Source organism: Fundulus heteroclitus, chromosome 18 (genome assembly GCF_011125445.2).
Source record: "Fundulus heteroclitus isolate FHET01 chromosome 18, MU-UCD_Fhet_4.1, whole genome shotgun sequence".
Taxonomy (NCBI): Eukaryota; Metazoa; Chordata; class Actinopteri; order Cyprinodontiformes; family Fundulidae; genus Fundulus; species Fundulus heteroclitus.
This window is the reverse complement of record NC_046378.1, coordinates 7,708,434-7,732,095: the sequence shown is the minus strand read 5'-3', so window position 1 is coordinate 7,732,095 and position 23,662 is coordinate 7,708,434. Positions and strand designations below refer to the sequence as shown.

At 38.2% G+C, this 23,662-nt stretch overlaps 1 protein-coding gene across 1 annotated transcript in view; it reads left to right on the top strand.

Annotated features, from left to right (window-relative positions):
- Nucleotides 1–12,164: 12,164 nt before the first annotated feature.
- Nucleotides 12,165–23,662, top strand: part of LOC105933220 (limbic system associated membrane protein) — a gene marked incomplete in the record, with an annotated part of 539,059 nt that continues 527,561 nt past the window's right edge. Inside the window, 1 exon segment of the mRNA XM_021321539.2 lies at nucleotides 12,165–12,407. Coding sequence (XP_021177214.2) covers nucleotides 12,343–12,407 — 65 coding nt within the window.

Genomic DNA, 23,662 nt, shown 5'->3' with positions numbered 1-23,662 from the left:
ACATATGACTTCCGACCTTGTGTGCCTTGCGTAAGATGGTGGTTCCGAGATTACAAGCTAACTAACTAGACTAGTATGAATTTTAAACAAAGGGCAGTAACCAGTTGAGACAAAGGTCCAGGCACAAAATACCACCTTATGGGTGGAAAAAGAGGGGAAAAAAAGGAAATCCTTCATGTGGTGTTGCTACAACCAAGAGGATTGATGCAGCACAACTCAGCATCCGTCGATCTCAGCCGGAGTCTTGCATGGGATTGGCAAAGTTCACTGAGGGGCAAAAAACACTGATCCTCTGGGCGCTCCACTGACGATTTGTTTGCCCAAAACAAAAACCAGCGGATGTTGATGATGGATCTTCCTGTTGGATCAAACATTAATTAACGTTAATTTTAAAGTCAAGACCTCCCTGAAGATGCAGGGGAAATACTGATGCGGCAAATCTTGGGCCAGCCAAGGGTCAAATCACGGACCACGTGATTTTTTTATTATTTTTTTTTAAGTGATTTATTTTTATTCCACAGATCATGCACTAAGGTGTGGCTTATGTAATTGAACTCAGCTTTCAGTGAATGTGGTGAGTCACAGTTGATTCAGTTGATTCACTAACGAGAGCTTTTTGCATCATTGTATTTTTGCAATCATTGAAATCATGATTTTAAAGCTGCACTGTACTCAGCTTATCTGCATCTGATATTAGTAAGTACATTTTTGTTTCATTTTAACATATGTGACGCCTCCAACATCTTGATACATCTACACACCGCAACACATTATGCTCCACAGAGACAGCAGATGGATACAGTTAGAATATAGACAGCTGATTCCACAGCAGATAGTTTCTCTGTTTATGTATGGTCCATGTCTATGTATGTGTGTCAGTTTGTGGGTTTTTGTACGACCCTCTTTGCTTTCTTGCTATGTGATCAATTTTATCGCATAGCTGTGAAAGTAGTTGTTAACGACGGTGAATGACACTGATTTAAGCTTGAAATTTAGCTGGTAAAAAAGAGCTGGGAGTAGATTCTGCCTCTTGCATGTTTTACGTCCTCTCAAGCTTTTAGAATCCTCATAGTAGGAGGTTTTGGTGGACGCAAACTCAAGTATAGCTGTGCCTTATCAGTGAACCTGTAGATGTGTGCGAGTCTAAGAGCTTTAGCGAATCATGGAGATTAAAATTATTCATGCTCTTCTCCATCAGTAATAAGGTTTGTCAGAAAGGCTGCTGAGTGGACCTATAGACTAAAAAACTCCAATGGTTGTCTGCACATTTGAGTTAGCACTTACCAAAAGCAGGTGGAGGAGGTGGAACAAGTAGTTTTTGTGTGAATCATTTGGGATATCTGTGATATATTTGAACGTTCCAAGTGTCTCCGCAGAGAAAAGTAGTGTGGGATGTTTGGAGAAAAGGGTTCATGTTTGTGACTGAGAGAGAAAAAAAACTCAAGCTTTTATGTGGGAATGTGTGGTTGAATACCAAGGCATGATGGAAGCTGCGCTTTTTCTGTTTAATGTTGAAGGTTTTGAACAAACTGGTGTTGTGTGAAGCTAAACTTCCACCATTTAACTATCAAATGGAGGGTTGTCATAAGGCATTGAGGACTTTCTGCCTTTTATGGGAGTTATTTTATCAAGCATGTCTGGGAGCATTTCTGTTTGTTATTCCTTTTGTTGATTTCCACACTTGCTGAAAAGTAAATGATCCTCTAAACATCGTTGGTGTTCTCATACAAACTATTATTGTACCAGCACATGTCGGTTCTGGGTAGCATTTATTTACTTTGCCTTGACTTTAACAACTGAGACCAAATATGTGATAAATTGGATTCATAAGTTAAGGTGAGCCTATAGATGGATGGATTTAATTCCTTTTCTTTGCGTCCAAGAGAACTGAGGAGATACTTAAGAGTTTCAGCTGGAGCAGAAAGATCATCTGTAGCTGCAAAATAGGGTTTTGTGTTTATCATTCTTTTAGTTGTCAAAAAAATTAAGATGCTGGGTGTCTATGCGAGTTGAGCTGCTCCTAGTGGAGCAGGATTTACTTGTTTTTTATCACTTCTCTGATCCTTTTAGAGTAAACCACATCCTCTAAGTTGATAAATAACCTCCAAATGGCAGGCCCTATCCTGGGGCTGGGAGGTGGGGGGGCCCTGGATTCAGCGCCAAACTCATGCTTGGGCTACAGGGGCTTGGCAGGGTTGGTACAGTAGGCATATGTGTCCGTGGGGGGCTCTGTGTCGGACTCTCCTCTGGGTGGAGGCATGTTGCCCTCGTGGTGGGATGCCTGGCCTCTGTGGCGGTGTTTCTCTGCAATCCATCACTGAGCACAAATAGTGTAAAACTTGCACCGGATATTTTGCAAGTTCATACAAACTTACGCACTCATTACACAGTAGGTAGCTGTGTTGCCCTGTAGTTCTCTTCATTAGTATCAACAGTTGGGTTAAATATTTTTGCTGCTGTTCTTATTGCTGTCAGTGTTTTATTTGTCGTGTGTCTGTGGGTGTTTGTGGATGTCATTTGGTTCTTCGGTTTCCTCATGGTGGCCATCCGAATATTCTGTTGACAAATCTAAACACTCAAGCTGTTTTGTTTTCTCTAAAAGTAATAAAAATGCTATGAAATTTTATTAAAACATTACTATTCCCTTTCTTGTTGTTGAAAGAAAAACTGATCTAATATCTAGTGAATGATTTATGTGCAATAAGTGTTCCTCTAAACTCAAGGTGTGTCTTTATCATTCTGAATTTGCCCAGAAAGAGGCAGGTTTTAGAAGAAATTATGAGAAGTAAATATGGAACCATCGGTGTAAAATCAAGAGTGTTTGAGACAAGCTGCAGGAGATGGTGTCCATCCGATCCACTGACTGCAGAGATGAGAGAACAAAAGGGACAAAGAGAACTCAGGGAAGTGGGAGAGCCTCAATCGGCCTGGGTTTTGTCTCATACCGACTGTTTGTGTGCTTGACAACCTTTAGCCACATTAACAGGTGGGCACATCATAAAAGCTTTTATTTCTTTTGACAAATATATTTGTTTCGTTTGTTTTAGTTGATGCTTATACAGTATGTTTTCTTTAAAAGAAATGTCAGTGATTGCATCCTGTTTTATTTTCAATACAAATTGTAAGGAAGCTCAAAATAAAATGTTTGAATATATATAAAGGAACGAGGAAAAAAATTAATAAAGGCAGGTATTGCCAAAGAAAACATTGCTCTTTTGATAAAACTCTCAGAACAAGCGTGAAACTGTTTTAAATCACCAGCTCAATTACTTTTTTTAATTTAATTAAATAGTACCTTTCTCATTGCTGAGTTGTTAATAAGATCTGAATATTTTATTTCTGTCTTCCTACTCTCCTCTTTAGTCATTACTCATATACTTTTAAAGCAGTTTGTTTTGTCTACACCAAAAATAATGAACTTAAATATGTCTAAAGAATATCTTTTTCTATTGCCATGTTTTTTTTTTTTGTTTTTTGCAGTTGATGCTGACTGGAAGACATTTTCAGTCAATGCATTTGTTGAAGCTGCCTCTGCTGAATAATGGTTGGATATATTCTGACCTTCTCCTTTTCACTTTCTGAGCTGGACTGCCAGTTTGACCGAGAACTCGGTGAAAAAGTAGGATTTTAGAAATCCAGCATGCAGAGCTCAATAAAGTCAGTCTGCGCTGCTGGTTACTGAGAATGGTGACATTATTGTTAAAATATGTGAAGCAATTAGTGAAGTTAAGTGTGAGAACAGCTCATGTAATTAGCAGGAAACAAATCTGTTGTAGCTGTGACAAGAAAGAGGAGAGGAGGAGAAGCCTTTGGCTCCAGCTTGGTACTGCTGCACTGGGAGACATTATTTCTTTAGTCCCTTTTAGATTAAATATTTTCCTGTGTTCCAGGATTTTACATCCTCTGCTTCATGCCTTTAAGTATAATGTTTAATTAGCTGGATTTCAGATGTGTTGTTTTAACGTATTCATTTTCAGCGTAGTGGTTAAATTCTAAATGTAGAAAATGTCGGATGAAGCTGTGTCACCAGACAAAGATAAGAGTGAAACAGATTCATAGCCTTTAATGAAATTAGATACAGCTTACAAAATCCACATTAGATCCTGCACTTTGTGAGCTCTTGCTGCCCTCATTCAGGATTCATAAGATAACATTTAGAAGCTTAAACACTGTTTTATGGGAGACAAAAGTTGTTGACCCCAAATACATCAGTCTTGAAACAAACAAAATCTTTGATAAAAGAAAAAAATCTATATACCATATTTTTTGGAACAATAGGATGCACCTGATTATAAGGTGCACTGTGAATTAAAGTGTCTATGTGTGTCTATATACACACATACGGTGCACTGTATTATAAGGCGCATTAAATATTCTTCCTAAGTATGTAATATCACTCCACCCATCCACATACTCAGCTCTCTGGTCGTCTGGTGTGTTTCCTCCTTAACACACAATAGAGAGAGAGCTATCCGTCTCTGTCAGGAGGACACACTGGACTACACTACATTGGACTACACTGCCCTGTTTCTAACATAAGGGCAAAATAAACGTAACTTGGTTACGTTTATTTTGTTTACGTTTACTCACTTGGTTTATTGTTTGTACTCAGAGGGCGGGCCGTCTTACATGAATGCATTTGTAGTTTAGACATTACAGTCATGTAGTATTTTAGTACAATATGCATGTTTAAAAAACTAAATAAAGATTGTAAGAAGGCAAATATTGTTTATGCCAGTATAAACAATATTTGGGGAGTGGTGGCCAAGTGGCTAGAGCTTTGCACTGTAAATGCAGAGGACAAATTGGAATGTATGTTGCAATGACAAATAAAGATGATTATTATAAAATCTGGAAATCGATGTTGGTATGCAGGAAAAGGTTCTGAGTGCAGATTTGGAATTAAACAAATTGTAAATTGGTGAAAACACAACAGAAGATCACCTGACATTGAGCTCAGGTCTCTAGTTACAAAAAAACTGATAGAAATGTAATAACTGCTCATTTTCAGATGTGGTTGTGAAGAGAATGATGCACATGTACTTCAGACAAACCATGTATTACAAAAGGAAGTTGTGCGAGAAACTTCTCAGTCACTGCATCTCTTTCTTCTTAATTAAGTTTAAATTTCTGCAGCGGTAAAATTCTGTCCCTCTCCACTAATATGTAGGACCACTTCTGTTGGTAATGAGCGCCACAATTTCTTCAAGCAGAGGCCCACTGCGTCTAAAACACTTGAACTAGATCTGAACTAGAAGGATATGTTATGCACTGCTGTCATTTGATTCTTTGTTGGAACCAAAGTCTTACTAACCCTCAAAGTCAGAAGGGAAGCTCTGGGGGGGGGGTTTCAGGCCAGCTGAGAGCTGCAGTGTTGCTGCAGACAGCTCAAGTTTAATGAGAGCACAACAGTCATAAATCAAATGATCTCAGTAGAGATGTAGATGATGTGCTAAGGGTCTGCCCAGATGAGAAGCATGGGAATGGATTCCCCAGAAATAGACAGAAGAACTCTTTATTCAGAACAGAAACCAACCGCAGAGCAAAGCAGAGACAGGAGCTCTAAGAAGCAGGGGCTGTTAGCAGCAAAGTTTAGGCACCTCAAGATACCTTTGTTTTAGTTTGAACTTTTTTATACTTGTTCAACTTGCTGGCCTTCCCCCGTCTGACATCACTCAAACTAACAGCAGCATGTTTTCATTAGAGGCCTTGTCCACCATACAAATTATCCACCAACTAATACAAATTGCAACTTGCGGGAAGTGTGACTCAATTTTCCGATTTGTGTGGGACTGTGGCACATTTTTCACTCATGTTCCAGTGTCCCACAAATTAAAACAATTTCTCACATTTGAAAGAGTCAAACGTTAAAAGTTAAAATGCAGCTTAAGCGAAAATTCAGACTGAAGAAACTCTATTGCCTACCTCCATCAATCAGGGACTCATCCGCCTCCGACACAAGCCAATCAGTTTTGAACTGCTCCTCCTCGAAGCCAATCAGGATTCTGGGTCCATCTTAAAAGAACTCCACATCCTCATCTCAGCCTTCTGCTCAGCGAGCAAGCGGTGGCATGCCGCGTCTGGTTTGGATTCTGATGACTGGATTCAACCCACCTCCATCCCCTTCTCCACCATCGTACCAAGCTCCGCCTGGCTTTCCTACGGTCCTCCTTCAACCTCGTCCCTACCAGAGTGTAATTCCTCCCAGACTCTTACGGATTTCCCAGTCACTCCTTAAAACGGTCCGGCAGAAGACCACCATGTTGAGCCTGGTTCTGCCAGAGGTTTCTTCCCAAAGGGGAGTTTTTCCTCTCCACAGTCGCTTCATGCTTGCTCATCATGGACAGTTCATGCAAACCTGTGTTTATCAAGTTGGACATCTAGCTCAAACAATTCAGCATATGGACTGAACAAACTTCTTCTATCTCCACTCCACCACCAGTTTCAGACCCGGGGGGGAAATATCCCTATTCTCATACGCCTGCTTATGCATATTGAAGTATAATTCAGCGTGAATTTTTCCTGCCGAGGTCTGAGCGCCAAACTCTTAAAATATTGTATCAATAAAATTCTTCTAATTGCCTTTTCTTTCTGTGTGAGTTTTTCAGATTGAAATCATTTTTGACAGGCGCTTTTCTGACATGTCTTTTGTCAAAGACTGCGGAATAGTTTATAACTGGGTGAGGCCAGTGAAAGGTGATGCTCAGGCTACAACCGCATGAAGCCAAGTAAGGTATACCCACATGTATACCCACAGAAAAGTTTGAGGGTGAAGATTAAACCACCTGAACCCGGAGGAGTCGTAATAGGCAAAACTGTTTTCAAACTCCGTTTTCCCCTGGCGGTTGAGATAGAGGAGCGGAAGGCGTTGGTGTAAAGCCCTTATTAGGCTGAACAGCTTCTGCAAAACAACTCCAACTTACAAGGATTGCCATTGTTGTTGTTGTTGGCTAGGGATTGCATGCATAATAAGGGAGAGGTGAAGTGCAGGCTGGTTCACGCAAACCTACCGGTGTGGGATATCAAGACGGGGCTGCAGCAGGGATCAGACGTATCAGACTCATCCACTCTGGGAGAAGGTTTTAAATGCAGTCAGTTTTCTGGCTGCTTTGTCTGGATGGAACCGCTAATCAGACCAAGACGTTAGTCACATGCAGGCAACCCCGGCGTCATTTGGACGGGGCCTCAAACAGCTTTTTCTTCTGCTTGCCTAAGTTAGTCACTTGGAGGGGAAAAGGATGTGCAGCTACATAAAACATGAGTCACTTAATAAATGCATAGACAGACCATGGAACAGCTGCCAAGATTAACTTAAACAACATTTAACTGTAACAAAAGTTTGAGAACTTTTTTCTGATATGCTTTTAAAAAGTATTAAACTTTAAAAGCTTGTAAAGTTGTTTTTTTCTGATAATCTTAAAACAACTTTATAAATAGCTTTACTTAAATTCAGGAGGGTTAAATATTTTTTTTTTTTTTAATAAACTCATGCTAATTCATAGTTCTGCACTAACAGGTAAAGCAGAGACTGATTAATGTAATGTGCGAACTGAGTGATGTATGTATAATAGTGCCGGTCACCCTTGTTGGGGTGTGTAAATAATCTTACTTTCACATTAACATTTACAGTAAATTAAAGGGGACATATCATGCTTTTATGTTCTTCCTTTTCACATTTATATCATTCAGTTGTGATCTATATAAGTGGAACTGCAATGCTTTGGTCTGAATTCCTCGCTATTGTTCCTCCACAGCCCCTCTTTTACCTCTGTTCTGAGATGCCTCTGAAAGCAACTTGTTTTGATGCAGTCTCTTCAAATGCACTTGAGGCACTTCACACCCCACCCCACTTGAGGTTGCAGAGCGTTCCACTCCAGCCCCTTAGGACGTTTTTGTAGAATGGACGGTGTAATGATTTTTGTGGGTTAATATACTCAACAACCAAACATTTTCCCTTATCCAATGTTGGCGTCTATGAGTTTGAAATACAAAATTGCGGCGGAATATAAAAATGGCGGATTCATAAAATATGTACAATATGAATAATATGAACTGTGTACTGCAATAGAGAATAATGAATAAGTAACTGATAAGTGGTAACCAGTAACCAGGTAGATCAACAGAGGCGGAATGACTGAAATATCGCACAGACGTTTTTCCTGACACTATAAGTCATAGTCAGCTGTTTATTAGAGTGATGGTTTGTGGGAAGAAACTTTTTCTCAGCTTGTTGGTTTTGGCGTACAGTGTTCTGTAGCAGTTGGAACATGTTAAGAGATGCGATACCAACTTTAGTAGCAGCTGAATAATTGATGAAAATGATTTCCTCCTTAAATAGACCAAGTTGAACAAGTGATTGCAAAAATAAATTGCAAATTGTGTCCAAGAAGCACGTAAATGTGCATTTATGGCAGATCATGTTTTTTTATTTATAATTAGGGTCACCTAGATGTCTAAAAAGCTGAAAAAATGTGTTTACTATTGCAGAACAGAGGGAAAAGGTCTGCTTGTTTTTATTTTGATTTTTTTTTATGTTTCCTGTCTTGGGATTTCAAGCATACCCCATGAAGCTGGTTGCCTCAACTCAGCATCAAAGTAGGAGGGCCACATTGCTGGAATTGGAACCTGTTTTTGTATTACCTTCAGCCATTAGAATTATTTGTGAGTCAGTGTGTGGGTGGGTGATGGTGTGTGCAGAGGTTTTGTGTGGTGTTGAGTGTGAATATCTAAATATATTTGTCACCTGAAGGTGAAAAGTGTGGTGAGAATGGTAGAAAGCTTGTAACACTCAGCGTCAAAGAGCAGCAATGGGCAGGTGACTCAGTTAGTGTTAAGCAAAGTTTGGGAGTAACTAGTTGCATTTACTCAGTTACATTTCCTCGAGTAACAGTTTGAAAAGTAGGTACTTCTTGGAGTAGTTAATTTACTGCTACCCTTACTTGAGTACAATTTCGGGTAACCAACTGAACTCTACTCACTTTACTAAATGATAATACAGTGAGGTTTAACTAAATATGCTCCAGACATATACAAATTTACAGTTTCGTAAAGTGAGACGTTTGTACTCAAGCGTCTAATGTTATTTTCTAGAAGGTAAGTAAGGAAAGTTAAATTATAAAGCACTTTTCACAGACAGACGGTACAACATCAGTTACCTTTAAATTATACATAGTATAAAACCAGGGTTAAAACAACACAATAAAATCATGACATAAAACCCTGGTAAAACAAAGTGGTTTTCACTTTTTAAAAACATTCACAGAGTCAGCCAAGGCTATGTTCACACTGCAGGGAAATGCGACTCAAATCCAATATTTTTTGTTGCCATTGTGAACCGCCTAATTCTGATCTCTTCACCCCCCTATGAAATTCAATTTGTGCCACTTCGATGTATGGTACCAATTCAAATACGTATTGAATGTTTTTCAACTCGTCCGCAGACTGAACATTCATGCTGCATTTCATCCACCAGTTATGTCACTGTCCTGATTCTCATTACACATTAACCCAGACTTCTCTACAGCAGTAGCAATACCACACCACAAAAGACCATTGTTAATAGCCGTGCTGCTTTCTTCTTACCTTTCTTTGTCTTGCTATGATGTGGTTAATGCTAGCAACAACTCTACAACTTAATATTAAAACACAGAGACGCCGCTCTGTCAATATACACGTTTTTTTATTACTCTCTTGAAGCTATATTGAACACTTCTAGAAACAATTACATTTGCCATTATTTTCTTAAACGTACCCAAAGTGAAGTTGCAGGGACTACGTGTGTTCCACAGTTTAGGAGCCACAGACTGAAAACCCCTGTCCTCCTTAGTCTTTAGAAATTTGAAAAGAACAACCAGGAGATTCTGGCTTCAGGATCGAGGGCCCAAAAGGGGTTGGTTAAACACAGCAGCAGTGTTTGGTTAAAAGCTGACACAAAAAAAACAGGAGCCTGTCAATTTAAAGCCCTGTGCATGAGAACAACAACTTTAAACCACATTCTAAAAATCCACCGGGAACCAGTGTGGGGAATATAAACATTGGTGTGATTTGAGAGTATTTACTAGATATGGTCAGATGTCTGGTAGATGTGTTCTGAAAAGCTTGCATACATGAAATTGATGATCTCTCCACGCCAGTAAAAACAGTATTACAGTAGTGCCGTGACGGGATGAAAAAAACATGTGAGTAATGTTTTCCAGCTGTTACCATGACTCATAGTTTAGAAATGTTTCTGAAATGGAAGAAACAGAGATGAGAAATATATTTGATGTGTAAGTTAAAGCCCTATGTGAAGTAGTATGTAATTCCTAGATGGTTCACATTGGATTTGGTTACTGGGCCAAAAGACGCCACTGTTCGATTGATTTTAGAATGCAGGTGACCAGAAGCTATTATCAGGGATTCCTTCTTATTTTAGCTCAAAACCAAAAAATTGCTTGAGAGACATTCACTGATCTGAGATAAAGAAGGGGGAGAGCCTATCCAGCAGGTGCTTTTGCATCTGCATATAAGTGATAGAGAATAATGCCAGCTAATGGATGAATTTAAAAATAAAATAACAATAAGCTAAAAACTGACCCTTGTGGTACTCCATGTGTTGGAGGACCAAAATCGGAGGAGAACTCACATGACTTGATGAAAAATGTCCTTTCAGCGAGATGCCAAGATACACAGTCCAATGTAGAGTCAGAAATACAAGCCAGAACCTTAACCTATTTACCAAATGTGTGGGGTTTGACTGTATCAAAGGCAGAACTGGGATGAAATAAAATCAACACTGAATATTTTCCTACATAAGCAGCCATCAAGAGATTTTTGTAAACTTTTACTAAGGGACTCTCAGTGGAGTGCTGCTTTAGAAGACCAAGACAGAAATTGGTTGCAGATCTGTAATCTACACAGCCAGGATTTGAGATGAGTTTCTACAAATTCTTCTGTAATTTATAGAAAAAAAAGTATCTTGGAATTAGGACAAAAGTTACAATCTGTGAGATGGGCATGCCATTTTGAGGTCTCATGAATAAGCAGTAAACAGTATATATTTTCACTGCCAGTACTATAAACTGTTCTAACAAACATAACCTCCTGCATGCACTGGTTTCAAAAGCCAGAACAACTAAGAGAATAATATAAAAAAATGTACATGAGTCAGTTTGTACATGTCTGTATAGGTATACTTTCCCATTTAAAAAAATAACTAAAAATTACTGACAGATTAGAATTTTGTCCAAACTTTTCAAACCTGAGCTACCACATGCAGCTTCACCCTCAACATACAGTTATGCCCAAAATTATTAAAACCCCTGACAGACATGGGTCACAGGAAATGATTTTAATTATTCATTTCAGAAACACGTTTCTTCTGTTTTGAATTGCTATTGTTAATTGTCTTCACTTGTCAACAGTCTTAAATCTAACAGAACCCGTGGATGTATCTAAAGATTAGAGTGATGACAAGGAGGCTTTCTAACGTCATGGAGCTCAGCACCGCTGATAATTAATCCAAATATCAGTGGAAACATACGAGAAGCAGTTGTAATGCCAAATAATGTGTATTATTAAAGCGGGTATAAATCAGTTTTTGACATATCATTTAAAAGAAATGTAAATGAAACATAAAAAAAATGGATGCTCCTGCATTGTCCAGTTATCTTTTGAGAATGTCTGTTTCATTCCCAAACATGGGAGGAATGGAGATACTTTTAAACATTAAACTGCCAGGGGAATTGTATTATATATATATATATATATATATATATATATATATATATATATATATATATATATATATTATATATATATATATATATATCTATATATATATATATTATATATAATATATATATATAATACAATTCCCCTGGCAGTTTAATGTTTAATATATATATATATATATATATATATATATATATATATATATATATATATATATATATATATATATATATATATATAATACAATTCCCCTGGCAGTTTAATGTTTAATATATATATATATATATATATATATATATATATATATATATATATATATATATATACATATATACTCACAATATGAGGGAATTCCCCCCCAACACCACACACACACACACACACACACACACACACACACGGAGGCCATCCTTGTCTCGGTGAGCTCTTCAGTAGGGGTCGCTACTGTCCATGTGAAGGCGCCAAGCAAAGCACTGATCGGGTCTCCAGCTCTCATAGGCTCCCCTCAGATTGGGATTCCTTTCCTCCGCTTGGCTTCGCCTGCAGCGCTCTCTCTTCTGGAAACTTACCGCTGGAGACGCAGCTTCGTGTGGAAGAGCGCGGAGCTTTAGCAACGGAAGACCGGACACCATGCGTTACTTCTGGATACCCACGGCTTGGATCACCGGGATCGCTTTCCTCTTTGGATTTCAAGGCAAGGAGTCGTTTCATTGTTTTCTCTTTAAATGACGCGATGGGTTTGATTTATTTTATTTTTTTCATTTTTATTTTTTGGCCGATGTTGAGAGGAAAGTAACACCTACAGTGGATATTTAAATGTGCGTCTCTCCGCCTGACGCTGACCGGATCTCTGAAGGTATGTGGAGTTTATGTTTTCCCTGAAAACACCTGACAAGGCAGAGCAGCGTCCAGCCGCAGCGGCGATGCCCCAGACTTCAGGAGCGCTGTGTTCAGGCTGAATAAAGTTGCTGGTGAGAGTAGACGAGCTGACAGCAGTCTCTGTGTACAGTAGGCGAGGGGGCACAGAGCGCAGCGCTGGAGGCTCATGGCGCACAAGCCTCAGCGGAGTTGGAGAATGAACAGATGGGCTTCATTGCTCCAGTGTAAAAAACTAGATTGGTCCGAAACACTTTGCCATCTTACACTCCATTCTGCTCTTTACTGTAGTGTATAATTCCGTTTGGATTGATCGGTTTTGACCCACAGGACTCTCTTTGGCACAGCTCTCGTGTTGGCAGGGAGTCCATAAATGTGGAGAGTGTTCCAGGTGGATGTGATTCATGAGGGTGTTTGAAGATGACAAAGAAGTGCCACAGGAAAGAGGAGTGAGCCCTGTGGGAGCCAGGAGACGTGGGAAAAGGGATTTCATTCTTATCTCATTTCTCCTGCCTACCTTTGTAATTACATGTCAGCAGGGGAAAAAAACGACTCTCTGCTGACTGTAAGAGAGTCTAGCTAGTCTAAAAGAAAATGTGCTTATCTGATGTTACAGTTGTGACTTGATATGCTCGTGTTTGGGTTAAAGAGTTTGAAAACACCGTTGACCACTTGAGGCTGAGTGCTGCAACAAGAAGTGACAACAGTCAGCCTCCTGAGCCTTTCTCTGCTCTGTTTAACCCAAGACACACGCTGAGGTGTCAGAAACAGGCGCTCCACAGAGGGATTATGTCAGACTTTTAACTCACACTAATGTGTTTCCTTTGAGCTATAGTAAGTCCTCGTGGCTACTATAGGTTTAAGCATGCTTTACGCTTTGCTACATTGTACATTTTTTAATCTGTCTTTAAAAACTGTTAATAATGAACAAATCTTAGCCTACAAACAGGTGAGCTCCATAAATCATGCCGGCTACAAACATCTTCATGCTGTTGGGGTAGTTGTGTGTTCTGATGTACTTCCCCCACCAATCTTTAGTTCCTGTAGTTTTTTTTCTTCTGCAACTAAGAGTGTCTCTTGTGCAGTGATAATGTTTTGATCATGCCTTGCTTTCCATACAACAGCAAGAGTAAGCCACAGATGTACCATTCAAAACATTTTGAGAAAAAAAAAGTTGTTGGTTCAGAGACAAAAATGAAACTCCCGGCACCAGTTGAACAATATAAATGTATTTTCTATTACTTAAAAAAAAAACAAAAAAAAACAAAACAAAAAAAAAAAACAAGAACCTCAAAGTTCCTATCACTACCTGTCTCAGTTCTTGGTAAGTTGGCTTGTCCTCCTGCTATCCTGCTGTTACACCATGCTCCATCACTCTGATGATTTCATTCTTTTATTTCTCTGTAGCTTTCTGTCTGTCCTGAATATATGTCCACCAATATTACGTAATAGAGACCTAGGGCGGAAAGAAAAATCTAACTGGGCTCAAACTCTGTATTACCTCTCACAGCCAATCACACTTCAAACCTACTTTTAAATACTCAGATGCAAACTGATTTGCACAACTGACCCTGGTTGTTCTCGGCTTTTCCTAAGTGTAGCCAGTAAACATATATAAGATGCCTGCTTTTGAAAACACCGTAGTCGTGATTTAATGTGAATATTTCCTCTTTAGTGCTGAGCTCAGTGGCTGCCCCTTGTTAGTTAAGTATTTATCTTATGCTGAGCCCAGTTTTAATCACACAGGTACGCGTTCTTTCCCTAACAAGGCCAGCTGCTTACGCATAAATTATATTCTATCATCATTACTGTTTGTTTTCTCTTTAATTGTCTTTTATTGTTTGAGCAAATTAATTACCAAATAATCCAGTTTCATTAATCTCTAAAACAATCTGGTTTCTGTTCAATAAGAACGCTACAGGAGTGTAGTTTTTCTGTTTAAAAAAGAGAGATACTTTAATATAACAATGTAGAAAAAAAAACATATCAGGACTCTTGTAAGCCTATGGCTTTATTTAACATTTGGGATCATGATGAAAAAAATCTCTGTCTTACATAGTGGATGTGTGCAGATGTACCACAGCTGGAATGATGTTGTTGTTCCTTCTTAACATGTAAAACAGATAATGTATGCTAGCATCTGCTGCAGGATAGTTAGCTGTTTCCAAGACAACTATGGGCATTTTAAGACAGACATGGTTAAATACAAATAATCAGAAATCAGAAACTCAGTAAACTAAACTTACCCATCATCAATTGTCACTAAGTAGAACACTTTAACCTCGACCGGACTCAAGCACTGATAGACATAGGTGGGTGGGGGGTGTATGGCTAGTGCTAGATTCAGCCCAACTAGAGGTCTTAAACAAAACAGACAATATAGAATTTGAAAACTTAATCCTTTTGGTTAAATGCACATTCCTCTTTTTCTTCCATAAACATTCAACAGTTGCTTCCTGGAGAATATACAGTGATCTGATAAAGTATCTGTTCTTTTATAGATCTGTTCTTGATTTTTATTCACGCTTCAGACAGATGAATAAAGCCCGGACAGAGATAACCTACATAGATACAGCATGCGCTTTTCAAATGATGATTTCATTTATTAAGAGAAAAGAGGCTAACTAAACCGACCTGGCCCTGTCAGTAAAACCAACTGCCTAGCGCCTACTGTGCTAAATCTTGAATTAACTGTGAATTGTGGACATGCTCTGGCCCCTATTACTGTCAGATTATGTAGAATTAAGAAATCAATTTTTATATAACCTCTGTGAAAACATGAATGAGGTTGTTGTCTAAAAGCAACTCATCATGCCCCAATCTGTACAAATACAAGAACAGATAAGAAACAGTTCTTAACATTATTATTAGGAAAGGTTTACAAAGCCATTTCCAAGGCTCTGGGACTGAAGCAAACCACAATGAGGGCCAGAAATGGAGGCAACACGTAACAATGGAGAACCTTCCCAACACTAACTCTCTTTAAAAATTACTCCAAGAGTGCATACAGGACTCATCCCAGAAGTCACAAAAGAACATAGCACACCATTTAAAGCACTCCCATCATCAGTTGTCTCACTTAATGCCAGTCTTCATATTTTATCAATAAGAAGGAAACTGAACGAAAATAGCAGTGATTAGAGAGTGATTAGAGAGTTGGAGAGGGATTTTTCATTTAAATTTTCTTTTTTTTTTGGGGGGGGGGGGTTCTATAACATCGGGTATAATACTAAAATTGCATGTCAGAAAAGTAACATCACACAGTCTGACATGGTTGTGGTAATGCGATGGTGTCAGGGCACTTTGCCGCTTCAAGAGCAGAATGATTGTTGTAATTGATGGAGCTGTGATTTCTGCTCTCTACTTAAAAAAAGAACTGGATGAAGATTATCCAGCCATCAGTTAGTGACATTAGGGTGTGAAGCATTTTGGTTATAATGGAAGAAGATGATCAGAAGCAAATCAACCATTATCAAGAACAACACTGAAAATGTCACATTTTTTAAGTCAGCCTGTTGAAGATCTTAACATTTTCATTTTTCAATTATCTTCATAAGTTTGATTTATTCAATTTTGATTGTTTTTCTGTTTGTTTGTTTTTTTGGTTTTGTTTTCTACAGAGGACAGCCTTCCAGATTCTAGGAAGGCATGATTTTTCTGTATGACTTTAAACCATTTAGATTCTTTGTGTGTCAGTGCGTTGGTGTGTGGGTAGGTGAGCATATGTGTCGAAATAAGTGTTTTTGTGGTGAGTGGGTGTATGAGAGTGAGTTTGTCTCCTGGTACAGTTGTAAGAGTGGCAAAAAGGGTACAAGGTTTCCACACAGGTATTGGCTGAGCTGTATAGTAATCTAATCCATGAAAAAAGTATACTAAGTGATTTTGGGCTGTAGCTAGATGGAAGTGTGGGATCTGTATGCAGCTTGAGTATACGGTTTATTTCAGCACAATTTATATTTGGAGAGAGTATTGAGGTTTCCTTAATTTCTGTGAACATCCTTTGGAAGGTGGGGGCTAGCAGAGTGCAGAATATTTGTAGAATTAGAGCCATGAGGTCCTGAATCTGTGCCATTAGGTATACTTTATCTGCTTCATGGATTTCTGTTGTTGTTAAAGGTAACTGCAGAAACTTTTTTTCTGTTCCTAATTTAATTAGGGAGTATTAACTTTATAGGAAACTATTTATTTCAGAATTGGAGAGATCAATATTATATTTGAGGAAAAACCTATTATAACTTGTGCTAATTTCTTTAGGGTCATTAGTTGTTATGCCATTACTGTCAGTGATGGAGTCAAACACTAAGGACCAAGACCGGGCCCCCTAAGGCCAAGACCAAGACCGAATCTTTAGAATTATGCTGTGCTCAGACCAAACCCCTCTTGAGCATCAAGAAGTCGTCCAACGCCTCGACTTGGATGCTTTTGCACATAAATGTCTGTCCAAACTTTTTGGCATGTGGACCAAAATTCTTAAGTTAAAAGTTCCCGAGGGCCAAAAAATAATAACAATAAAAAATAACCCAAAAATCATGTAGTGATTTTTTTATATGATACTTTTAATTAAACAAATTATTCAGATTCTGAAGTAAAATTATGTTAAGTTACTGGAGAGCCATAGTTAAAAATGTTTTTTTGCACATTTGCTTTATTAAAAGCTAATTATATTAGCTGTAATTGATAAAAAAAGAAAAAAAAAACTGAATTATTTTTGGTCCAGCAATAGGAGGGCAGGATTTAGGCCAGTATTTCTTTGAAAAAAACTGCTGCGTTTATCTCATTTTGAGAAATGATTTGAAGAAAAAAAAACAGCTTTTAATGCACAAAAGTTTGCATCTGAGTTAAAGTCCTCAGACAGATGTGGCCATATTTACTATGAAATGAAATAGAATGTAAAAAGTGTGGTTATTGAAGCATGAATACATTGTGTTGTACCCAGCGTTTTCTGTTGTAAGATCGCAACCTGTCTGTATTCATTTTACCCTAATAAAAATAAAATGTTTCCATCTCCATCAGCCAAATCTTTGCAGTAGACTAAATCTTTCTTGAAATGCAGTTTTGGGGCCAATCAAAGTCAGTCCAGGGGCCACAAATGGCCCCCAAGCCGCACTTTGGACATGCCTGCTCTAGACGGTGCGTCTGGCAAAGTGACTCCCATTGGGAGGAAGTACCCTGTTCTTTTACTCTGCCAGACACTTTGAAGAATTTCGGATAAAATCAAGAGAGTGGCTCTGATTTATTTACTGAATAAAGGTAGATAACCTCATCGTTGGACGCCTCTGCGGCATGTCTGGATTCACTAGATAATTCAGAGGCGTTTTGAGTTTTATGAGTTTCACCTCCTACTCCAGGAGCCGCACATAGACAAGGGTCGCATTCAGTGCTATTTACTTCTCACCTAAGCCCAGTTTGACAACCTGCTCACTGGCATCAGTGCCGGAATCTCCAGCTAGGACAACTACAGGAGGCCAATTTCAACTGAAGAGCGTCTGTCCATCTGTCTCGGGTTAGTGGGCATCATTCAGGAGGCTTGATGTCAACATCTATCAGTATTAAATAGTAAAAATATTTGTTCCTGTTCCAAACTCGATGCCATTGATGCTCCAAAAGCATTTGGTCTGAATGCAGAATTATTCCTATATTTTGGGCAACTGTTGTCTTAACAAAAAGCCCCAACAAAAAAGTGATGATTTAAAGCTCAAAATATAGAATTAAAAAACATCCATTCTTAAACTAAAAGTAATTCTAGTTATTAAATAATCATCATCATCAAAAAAACTAATAAGGACATATGTAACCTGGTGAAACATTTGTAATGAGGGACAGGGAGGTGTTTTCCAGTTATTTTATTGTTTGAATGCCTGGTTGCATAAATCTCTAAGTAATTTTTGCATCTATTATGTCTAGTATACCGTACAACTCTCCTCTATAAAAACCCAGAACTTATTCAGATGTAAGCTTGGTAGCTTCAGTCCTTTTGTAGTCACTGGTTTCTGACACTTCAGCCAAGAGCAGTTGTTTGTAAAAGTACTGTGAATAAATTAAATTTGATTACAAAACGATTATCTTTCACATCTAGGAAATTCAACAGCCATATGATAGCCTACTTAGGGGTTGTTAACAATTTTCAGTCATGTAATGCATCAAACCCTGTCTACTATATCGAAAACTTACCTAAAAAAGAATATATGGATAACCTGTATCGCTCACAATTGCATGCAGTGTTTTGTGACATTTGTGGACTAGTTGTGTAAAGTGCTATTGCAATAAACGCACCACTCACAAACGCTTTTTCCGAAAGTTGACGCGCATGCACAATCGTTTTCTAAGGGAACGTAAGCTGTTAGCTAAGCAGTTTTTCAGAGCGGTTATGTGTTGTTAAAACCGGGCAAAGCAGACCCACAGAATGCTGGGATTAGGCTGCTCTCTAACTATGACTGAAAAGGCTGAAATTGTGAACTAGCCATTACACTTTTACTTCTTCTTCTACTGATTAAAACTCCCCCCCCCCCCCCCCCCATTTCCATGATCTCAGGCTCAGCAATGAGTTGCTCTGTAGGTACAAAGGGGGTCAGAGTTGTTGTGTTTTTTTGTTTTTAATTTGTTTTGTTCTTTTACACAGACGCATTGATTTTTAGACAGAAACTTGAATCTACAGAGCTCAGAAAAACATCACCTCAAAGCCGGGTGCTCGCAGCGCCTCTCAGCTTTACAAATGTACACAAACATGTAACTTACGTGAGTAGCTGACAGCATGAATCTATGTCGGGCTGGTGAGATACTGTAAATTCAACTTTCTGAGTTGGAGAGCCGAGAGGCAGTTCTGACTGCGTTCAGGTGTCGTGTCAAAGTATTTGTACCCTGTGCGTCTGGGGAGCAGAAAGTGAGGATCCAGTTAAATGTGTTGCAACCATTGCACGCTGCAATGTAAATTAGTCTTACTAATGGAGCAATAATTGTCAGTTTTGCGGGTGCTGTTGATTCTCGCCTCATGTGGGCTTAATGTGGGGGACGGATCTGGGTCGCTATAAATCTGGGGGGAAACATCTATTTAGTTAGTTTGCTTTTTTTGTTATGCGCATTTGCGGCTGAGATCAAAGGGAGTTCGTATTTGAAAATATTTACAGGGTTTCGGACCAGCCTCAACCAAATTTTTCGAGACCCAACAGTAGGAGGCTGAGCCCAAGAGTGAGGCATCGCATTCCCAGGCTGAGACCAAGACCGAGATCAGGGAAAAAATAGCCTCAAGGCTAGTCTCAAGATCTCCGTCAATGATTACTGTTAGTTAATGTTGTTACCTTCTCCTGAAGCTTTTTTTAAATAATTTGAAAGATGTTTCTAAGATTTATTACTATGATCCAAGTTCTTCAACCATAATCTCTATATTTGGAATTAGAGACTAGCCCCTAGTATTTTATTAAGTTCTAATATCAATTTTCTTCTTTCATTTACTAGGTTTTCTTCTTGGGATGAAGCATAAGTTGTTTCTAAGTCTGATTTTCTGTTATAGTTTCACTTCAGCTTAGAGCTGGGCGATACATTAAAAACAAATATTGATATAATAGAAATCACATTGATAGATATCTATAATTATCAACAAATTCAAAACATATATTTTAAGTGCACCCCTGGCCATTTTATGCAGATCATTTATTTTAATGATCAGCTTAAGAGGTTAGGGAGCTCACACTGCCATTTGTTGGTTTGGCGGTTTGATCCCCCGCTCTGACTGTCTCTGTTGTTGTGTCCTTAGGCAAGACACTTCACTCTTATTGCCTGCTAGCAGTGGCGCCGATGTATGGCAGCCTCACCTCTGTCAGTCTGCCCCAGGGCAGCTGTGGCTACTAACATAGCTCACCACCGTCAGTGTGTGAATGAATGGGTGAATAGCTCATTAGTGCAAAGTGCTTCGGGGTCGTCGGATTAATTCAAGCGCTGAACAAACCATTTACCTTCTGTCGGTGATAAGGAAAAGAACATGATTATATTCAATATTTGGCTAGGTTTTATTGGCTATTTTTTTATCTGGGCTGGAGAGTTTGTTGGCTTGCTAGTGAGCTGCCATGTTGTATACTTACGCACTACTCTCACAAAAAACTCAGCACATCCTACACATCCCTGCAATTCCCCACTCTCTTTTCAAATATTTTCTATACAACTAATTAAAGCACAATTTCAGCCCTGACCATTGGGATTTTTATACATTCATACACTACATGTCTGTATGTTTTTCTTTGCTTGACAACGCTATAAAATCAGAGGTTAGGCAGTGCTATAGGATTAGAGGATTCATTGATACCAATCAGTATATAGAGGATCTTGGAAGATGCAGGGGGAAATATAGAACTTGAACATGTAAAGAGGTCTCAGTAGAAGCAACTTTAAATCTTATTGAGTTCTCTGCATGGTCTTTAGTGATCAAAGCCAACTACAGTGATTGGTTTCATTTGGAGTCCTGATTTTTCTCTCTCTGAGAGCCAGACTGTGTTAAGTTTGGAGTGCTCTACCAGACATACTGGACACACTGAGATTTAATCACAGCTCAGGCTGTATAAGCCTAACCATAATCAGACCAGAGTTAGCTAATGAGTTTTTGGACTAAAGCTTTCAACTAGGATTTTAGCTGTACAGTCAAATAACTTAACACTATGTAAGAGCCGAAGAAAATGGTTGAATCAGGCTGACAGGATCACAGGCAGTCTCACAGATGAGTAAAAAAAGACTGTTTGAGTGCTGTTCCTTCATCCGTGTCAGTTAAAATATATCTTTTAGAGCCTTCGTACATCCAGAGTGAGTGTTGCAGCTCACCAGATTGGTGCTGTCAAGAGGCCTGATGATGTCTGTTGAGGAACACATTTTAATAAAAGAATGGAGAGGCGAGAAAGCCAGGCTGCCAAAGTTACTAAGACTGCTACGGAAAATATACTGAAATCAGTACATTTTTGATTAATTATTATTAATTACCAGCTGGTGATTTCCATCTTTATGTAAAAACTGAACTTGAATGAACTGAGTCAGATTTATTGCAACAACTAATTAAACAGCCCATTGGTTTCTCTTTATTCAGGATTTTTAAGTGGAGTCTCTAATAAGAGCAGGAGGCTGTTAGAGTTGAACAATGGAACTTCAAGCATACTCATTTAAAGAAGTGACAAGTCTATACATTCTTGAAATGCTAGAAAATATCCTTCAAAGCAATTTGGAATTAGATCTTTTGTGCTTTTATGTGCTCTTTTTTGCTGCTGGGGTCAGATTTTCTAATTAGATCAGTCTTGATTAACGTAGACGTCAGATCATGTTTATATATGAATGCACTAGTTGATGACTATATGTGTACTTATTTGTGTGGCAGATTGAAAATTGAAAATGTAATATATTGAAAATGTAATATAATGTACACTAGCAATAATTAAGCATAAAAGCAGAATTATTGTGTTGACTAAACTTATATTAACATGAAGTATGTTCTAATGCAAATGTTTCCATATGTTGTTTTCTGGACCACATAATGTCTGAAATAGGGCTGGATGATATAGAAAAAATGCATGTTGATAAAATATAATTCATATTGAGCGATATTGATAATTATCATCAAATTCGAAACATTTTTCGATTTTAAGTGCAGCCCTGACCATTTTATGCTGCTGCTAAGCAACCAATTTTCAGATACAGAACACATAAACACTGAATTCAAACTCAACCCTTTATTCAATCAACTTTTTATCAGAACTACACATTTTTAAAAAAGAAAACAGAACACGTTCTCTCTGAACTCTTTGAAGGGGGTGGAGCTTGGTTCCTGGGTCTGTGTTTCTGATTGGTTTGGAGGATGTAATGACTGTAATATTAACCTACAAGATTTGCTACAATGCTAAAGGAAGGAAAATTGTTATTCTATTGAACCTTTTATTTATCATTGATATATGTCTATCGATATATATATATATATATATATATATATATATATATATATATATATATATATATATATATATATATATATATATATATATATATATATATATATATATATATATATAGTTATTGAATCATCATCCTGCCCTAGTGTCAAATACACAAAACATAGTTTTAAAATTAAATTAAAACTGGGGTCAATTAAAAGACCCCAATCAATTTTAAGCTTTCATTTAAACACCCACTGAAGGATTGATTGGGCTTAAAGAAGCCAAAAAAGCTGCACTTGTGGGGTCTCATTTTCAAAACATTCTATACTAAAAGTCTGCATTGAGTAAGAAGTGAACCGCGTTCATTTTTTATAAGAAGAGGAAGGCCTCAGTAGAAACAAATGAGACTAGAGAGTAGATTTGGGAGATATTTTTCCCCATGCGATCCCCCTGAAGGGCGCTACAGTAAAGTAAGAGGATCTTGTGCATGTGCAGTTATTCAAAAAGGGACTTGGGGAGACTGTTGGAAAAATGTACCACCATAGCTTTAAGTTCTAGAATAAGAAAAAATATTCATTGATTTAAAATAAATGCCTATAGATATCATCCCAGTGGTTAATGTTACAGTTCCAGCAGCTGGTTTGCATCTTGTCAAAGCTAAAATAGAAAAAAAGTGGTCAGTTCAATATCAAATGTCGGTTTGTAACAGAGCAACCTCCATTAATTTAGACATACATGTTTTATTGATATGCTTTTGTCTTGGTGACTGTTTACCACATTTATTTGTTGCATTGTTGTTGTTGCTTTTTCTTCTTTATGTGAGTGCCCTGTAGCCATCATCAGCACAATGATAAAGGTACCTTAGAATTAGATTAGAGACTAGTTGATGGCTTTCTAAGTAGAGAGTACAACAGCTTAATGTATAGTAAAGATACGGAGTGTCTGTGACCCTATTGTTTGCTGAAACTTAATTAAGGACAGAAAAGCAGCATTTAGTCAGAGACGAGATTCCATTTTCTTCTGGTGGTTGCTTACTTGTTGTTGCTGTCAGCTAATGTGCTGTTGTTTTTTTTTTTGCCATTTCTTGTCCAATTTTCAGCGATCATGATGCTGACAAAGCCTTGCCTTAGACTTTCTGGACTGTTTAATATTAATAATAATAAAAATAAACA